Source organism: Falco biarmicus, chromosome 9, assembly GCF_023638135.1.
Source record: "Falco biarmicus isolate bFalBia1 chromosome 9, bFalBia1.pri, whole genome shotgun sequence".
Lineage (NCBI taxonomy): Eukaryota > Metazoa > Chordata > Aves > Falconiformes > Falconidae > Falco > Falco biarmicus.
In genome coordinates, this window is record NC_079296.1 from 37,773,904 (window position 1) to 37,780,697 (window position 6,794).

Below are 6,794 nucleotides of genomic sequence, written 5' to 3' on the forward strand. Positions count from 1 at the left end.
CTCACTCAAGGCAAACCACCAATGCATTAATCCTCCTCTTACTTCCACATGCTAATAGGAATTTCTGCTCACTGCAGAAATTCACTTCATGCTATTCCCTTTGAATCCGTTTGGCTACACTAGCTATTGTCAGTCAGTCTAAAGTTCTATTCTGATGTTCTAACACACAGGAACGGAGCTGGGAAGCGTCATCAAGCAAGTTTCACAAGTTCTGTCCTACTTTTTGTACCAAGGATACTCACAAAAAAATTAACATGCTTGCTCCCAAAACCAGATCTTGGGGTTACACCACTCTTCAGTTTCCATTATGACAACTTCCCCTCCAGCAAAACCCATAATTATCTAAAACAACTCTCGGCCCACCCTAAGACTCTTATCTCAATTTGTCCATTAAGAAAAAAAAGTATTTTTTTGCCACCTCTACTGTCACATTAGGAGTATTTAGTATTAAATCGGGTATCATGTCATCTATAACTACAGATCAACTTACTAACAAAGGGCAAAGACAAAACACTGCTGAGATCCCCTCAAAGGATAACACCTGTAGCAACAAGTTTTTCAAAGCTGTATCTTGTTCCTACCAATTTGCCCTGAAGTATTCCAGGAGTTTAATTTGACTACCTTTCATCTATGTACTCAGTCGAACAGGCTCCAATTAAAAAAGAGGCAACTGTGTTTGCATTAGTTTAAAACAAAACAAAAAAAAAAGGGAAAAAGAGGGAAAGAAACACAAAAAAATAAAGAGACAGAGAACGCATCACAGACTGAGTGTCAGAATGGACATCTGACTGCCATATTATTACAACTGACAACAGGCATCTGCAGCAACAAACAACAGCTTCTTAGGATTTCTAATTATCTCAGTAAGTACAGCCATGGAGATGTCTTCCTTCAAACGCAGACTGAAAAACCTCCATTCGCACCAAACACTGCATGGCACAACCATCCGACAGGGCTTGGATAGAAACTGGGAGTTCTGGGCTGAAGCTCAAGTATCTTTTTAGGTAACAAATCTCTGCTGTAACAAATGCAAAGATGGTAATTAGTAGTCCCTCTTGCTGCTTCTAAATTCCAGAGACCTTTTAAGACAGGGAAACAAAGTATGTAGCTACGTATGTCTCTTTGGTAAATGATGTAGATGTATTAGGATTACAGTAAAACAGTACCCTATCCAGGGCTTTGGATACTTTTCACGGTTGTCACAAATTGTGAGTTTGAGTCCTTATTCTTTTAAGTTTCTTCAAGCTTAACACACTTGCAACGCAAACGCCGTACAATCTACTCCAGAGAAAATTCCTTGTTACCAGTACACAACAGAAACTAGGCTCGGTATATTTATCAGAGGACATCCGTTTATAGCAAGCCAGCAAATTGTGCACCAGCTAATATTTCTTAGAGGCTCTGAGTTCCGCTGCATGCTCATCCCATTGTTACACTTTTCTTTAGTCACCTCATAGGGGACGCCAGCAATAACAGATACTGAGCTTCTGGCACTTTTGCTCTCATCAGTTGGTGCACTGCTCTTCGCTCTAATGCAATGAAGTTTTGCTGTAGCAAAGATGACACCGATCAGCCAGAACGCAGCATAGCTAGGACTTCCCCTTGACTACAGGTCTATGAAAACAGGCTTCACTGTGCAACCAGAAATAATAACCCTGAAAACAGTGTATGCCAAGCACTGTCACACAAATACAGCAAAGACATGTCAAAAAATAATAGCTAAGGGAATATTAGAGAATTTTCCTTTGCAGGTGTTTCAGGAATTTGCACATCATTATGTAAGTTAAAAGTCTAAGAAGTACTGGCAAAAAGCAATCTGTGCTATCCAGGAATGTTGTAATTTTTAATTTTTTAAACTTTAATTTTCTGTAGTAGGCATGATTTAATTTATGCTTTAACAACATTTTAACAGCATAGCAGGGACTTTATTCTGGTTTTGGCCATATGATGCACAAAACCACAGACAAGGAATAAAGAAACAATTTCCCTGTGTTACAAGCAGGAGTCTCTCTTCACATGTACATCTTTGCTGGCACCTGGAATTGCCCATCTATCTTCTAATACCACAGGCACAGACAGTAATTACTAAGCTATTCCAAAGGGATCCCAGGAACTCTTCATTACATGGCATGTCACTCTACAACTACCTTAGAGCGTCACTCCTTAACAATTAAGGGCCTTAACTCATAGTTACCTCTTCACCAGGACAGCATGCAAGTCAGCAATACAAAAAAAACCCAACACACCACCAAAACTCCCAACTCTGAAATTATCTTTTTTGCAATTATCAAACTGGTTCATAACACCATCACTCACCACTTCTGACAACAGCTTATGAAAAAGTTTATATCATGTTGCTTGTGTTATAAAAATCAAGGTCTCTTTCCCCAATACTCAAGCAACTCAATGCTTCGCAGAAGGAATATGACACAGATAAAAACAGCTGGCATGCATAAATACACGTAACACCTTTGGCTAATCTGAAAATATATAAAAATTTGGTAAATGTAAAATCAGTTTATGAACACTGAGATTCACAAGGGTAAGCCAATCTGCACAACTTCTTGAGCACAGCTGCAGGTCAGTAGCATATGCTAGTCAGCATGCCTGAGCACTGACAGCATCTCTCCATCAGGCAAGCAACCTAGCTGGACAGTCATAGCTGTGTGTTGAAAGGTGCATGAAAGGTGACTACTTAGCTGTAGTCCAACAGTAAGCGCTGTTCTTCAGCTCTCAGCAGTGCCAGCATGCTGCAAACTGCATACTTTGCAAGAAGTGTATATCTTATAAATCATAAATCAGTACTGTCAATAAAAAAAGCAGAGGAACAAGTATATACATGGATACTAAAACAGGGGCTGGGCAGTAGAATCCCAGGGACGGGATTTAGTAGTACAGACAGGGAGGGAATAAAGGACACAGTCACTGTGTACTGCAGTAGCAACAGGAAAAGAGCTGCACAGGATACAAGAGCCTAAATGCCTTCAAGTGATACTGGAGAGAAGATATTACAGTGTGAACAGGGCTGCTAGGAACGCGAAAGAAGGTGGAACTAGCACAGGAAGGCGGCAAAAGTGCAACCAAATGTTGTCTTTAAGGGCTCTCACGTTTGAGTCAGGTGTTCCTGAATTAGATGAAGAGCTAAAAATCCCTGGAGATCCTGTCCTCAATGAGCAGGTGAAAAATCTATCACAGCAACTGATGCTGACCAGCCCTATCCCAATTAAATTTTGCACTTCATTTAAGGAGGCCCAGAAGCGGGCTGACCACAAGCAGTCCTAGGAATAAGAAAATGGGTAAGCTGGTGTGTGCTTCTAGTCCCTTGCTCCATTCCCCTCTTCTCCAGGGCCCCCTTCTGGTCCCAGCTCAGCAAGGTCTAAGATGGCTGCCAGCTCCTCCCCTTCCACAGGTTTTCTGCAGCCTTCCCTCTGAAACAACATGGAGCTGACCCTCAAGTCTTCCACCAGCATTTTTGATGCATTAGCTATCACATCAACCAACGTATCAAGACTAGTCCCGCCCAGATGCTGCCATCCTTTGATCACTCGGTATCACCCAGTCAGACACAAGAACCAAAAGCAAAGTTTGCCTCTTCCATGTTCCCAATACCGACCCTTTCCAGCTGTTAAACAGTTTCTTACAAAAGGAGAGTAGTGCCATTTAGATAAGGGAAGTGTGAGCTGTTCAGGGAAATGGTGAAAAACCGCTTGCAGGCAGCTGGTTAGGTACAGCAACAGTTCAGCTAGAAAGTGGGACTGAATGGGCATGGAGGAAAAGGAAAAGGCACACCGCGACAGAGTACTGTGAAACACATGGCAGGTGGTGTGGCAGTTCCCTGAAGATACACTCAGATTGGACCAGCACCCAAAGGAAAAACTGGAGATGGAGGAGTAATTTTGGGAAAGAAAACTGAGTCAGAAGAAAGATCTGTTCTCTTCCCTGCCTCAGACACGCACCTCCGAAGAATGGCAGACATTCCTAACTTTTGCTAAACTCCCAGACATAAAAGCACTGACAAAGGCAGTATGACATTCAACTTCAAAACAAACTAGAACAAGATGCGAAGGACAACTGCAAAAAACATACAACTCTTTGGAAAGACATTTCTTCAACAAGGTTACTGCCTGTGCTCACCTTCTGACATCCTGAATTCTCAAAGTACCACAGCTTTATTGAAGCCTTTTCACATCAGACAATGAAACTAGAATATTTAGGAAACACTTTGTATTCAAGGAGAGAAAAAAGGCATCCCAGAACCCGAAATGCAAGCACCAAGATTCACCGTGCAGGAAGCTTCACATTCTTGGCTCAAATCTTTTATGCTATAAACCAATGTGGAACATGAAAATCTAGCCAGCTAGGTTTTCAAATACACAAGCCTGAAATTAAAGGCTTCTTATCTAAATCAAAGGAAACCCTCTATCATTATGAGGGCTTTGGTTATAGGGATCCTTGAGTTCTAACTTGGCATTAAAAAAATACATATATACCCCCTCTCCACCCAAGCAACAAATTCCAGAGACCTGTGCATTATGTGAAGTATGTCCAATATATTAATACGGACAAAATACTTTGTAAACATTGATTCAGGCTGCCCTGGGAAAGAAACTCGGGCAGCATTTAAAAAATCTGTAATGCCTTACTAGTGCTGTTATTATTTAATCTAGAGCAACACAATTTGATAAAAGGTAATTTGATTTGCACATCTTTGGATAGGAGTAACTTGATATGTTGTTTACTGACCAAGAGAATCAATAAAAATTCACCTGGGGTTTTACTTATTGCCCCTAAAAAAAACCCCAACAAAACCAAGTAAAACAAAACACAAACCCCACAACCCAACAGCTAGTATTAGGCAATGATGTTTAATGTCTCTGTTGTGTGAAAAACTCCTAATTTAAACCATTTAAACAGAATTTAAGTAAGTTAGTATGGTGCCACTCTTAACTACATACCCAACTATGGAATCTCCAAATCTACTAGATGTCAGGGTTCAAACATCAAGTGATATGTAAACTGACCTGGCTGAGATACTGCAGTGGCTGTAAACTGAGTAGCCCAAGGGGGATTCTTCTGTCCTCCAAACTGAGCCATGGCGAAAGGCAAAATCTCCTGGGTGTCTATCTTCTATAACTGCAATCTATTAAAATAAAGCGCAGCTACAATCTTTGAAAGATATACCATTAACTATTTTAATTCTGGGTTAAAAAAAAAAAAAAAAAGTAAGTATTGAAGGATTATCTTTACGCTGCTAAACCTGGTGGGCAACACGCATCCCAAGCGGGAAACACAGAAAGTTGCAGGACAAGTTAATGTGTTTTCCTAAAGGCACCAGCTCCCCCCCCCTTCCTAACAATGGGGTCGCGCTGATCGAACTCCGGAATTTCTTCCAGGTCCCAAGGCAGGCTAAGGGGAAGGCGGCTCTGCGGGACGAAGAGCTTTTGCCTTTCATTGTTGCTCCTTCCCGAGGCCGCGGCCACGCCGCCGCTGGCGAGCGCTGCTGCTTGGGGCCCCGCACGCCGCCGGCCCCGGCTCAGCCCCCGCCCGCCGCCCGCTCCGCAGCCACCGCTCCTGGACACCGCTCTGACCCCCAGCACCGCCGGCCCTGCACACACACCCCCCTTTTTTAATTAGTTGTTGGGTTTTTTTTCTTTGCGCGCACAATCCGAGATACCCGCCGCTAACCGGGCCGCGCCGCCCAGCAGCTGGGGCACGGCACGGCAGCGAGGCCCGGGGCAGGCCGGCCCGGCGGCGGCACGGGCGGGCGGGAAGCAGGCGCCTCCCCACCCCCCGCCGCGCCGAGGCCGCCGCCGTCGCCCGCCCCTCCTCCTCCTCCTCCTCTTCCCGCCGCCCCCGGCCAACAATGCGGGCCTGAGCGCGGGCCCGCGTCCGCCGCGCTCCCCCCCCACCCCAAGCGCCACCGGGACCTGCCCCGGGGAAGCGGCCGGGCCCTCCGCGCCCCGCCCGGGAGCCTTGTGCTGCCGCCGCCGGTACCTGAGCGGCGCCTCGCCGGAGCCATCGCCAGCCCCTCGGAGCCTCCCGCACCGAGCGCGCCCCCAGTGCGCAGGCGCGCCCACCCCCGCGCAGGGCGGCAGGCCGCGGCGCACACTGCTTACGTCCCGCGCCGCCACCGCACGGCGCCGGCCGGCCCGAGCGCGCAGGCGCGGGGCGGGGCCGGCTGGCAGTTGGGCGCGCGCCCGGCCTGCCGCGTGCGGAGAGGCCGTTAGGCGAGGGGAGGGGCCCCGGCGCCATCTTGGCCGAGACAGGCGGACGCAGGGCGGGGCGGTCGGGCCGCCATCTTGCAGCGGGGCCTAGCTGTTGTGGCCGCGGCGGGGTCCCCCTTTGGTCCCCTCTGGCCGCCGTAGGCGCGCCGCTCGGCCTTCCCCCCGCCCTACAAGCGACTGCCGGGTGGCATCTGTCTAGGCGGCTGCGGAGACACTTCTCAGGGTACCTAATGGGTGCTCTGCTGCCGTAGGAAATAGGCAGCCCTCGGCCCGAAGCAGAGCCACGCGTGAGCCCCTGAGAGCTGACATTATGCGCACAAGCGTTCAGGCTGTTATGTGGGGGGAGTAACAGGATCATCTGAGGTGAAGGGAGAGCAGACTCGCCAGAGGGACTCATCAAAGCACTTAAGATGCTTTGAAACAGAAATTGCAGCCAGGAATCATTGCAGTAAGTAGTTCAGTAGTTCATGTGCAACAGTAATTTCGGATCCCGCTTTTGATGATGTTATAATTGAGCCCTTCCATCCCTTAAATAGTTTTTTACACAAATTTGCTCCAGGTTAAATATGC

At 47.0% G+C, this 6,794-nt stretch overlaps 1 protein-coding gene across 5 annotated transcripts in view; it reads right to left on the reverse strand.

The window, feature by feature from the left end:
- The window catches only part of CCAR1 (cell division cycle and apoptosis regulator 1), a 31,569-nt gene extending 25,447 nt beyond the window's left edge, over positions 1-6,122 (reverse strand). For 4 of the 5 annotated variants that reach the window (XM_056351889.1, XM_056351887.1, XM_056351890.1 and 1 more), the window contains exons 1-2: positions 5,995-6,122; positions 5,022-5,140 (exon numbers count right to left, since the gene is read on the reverse strand). In XM_056351889.1, the coding sequence (XP_056207864.1) occupies positions 5,022-5,094 (73 nt within the window). In that variant the 5' untranslated portion in view covers positions 5,095-5,140; positions 5,995-6,122. The remainder of the gene's footprint in view (positions 1-5,021; positions 5,141-5,994) is intronic. The other variant, XM_056351891.1, reaches the window with a different exon arrangement.
- Positions 6,123-6,794: the final 672 nt, after the last annotated feature.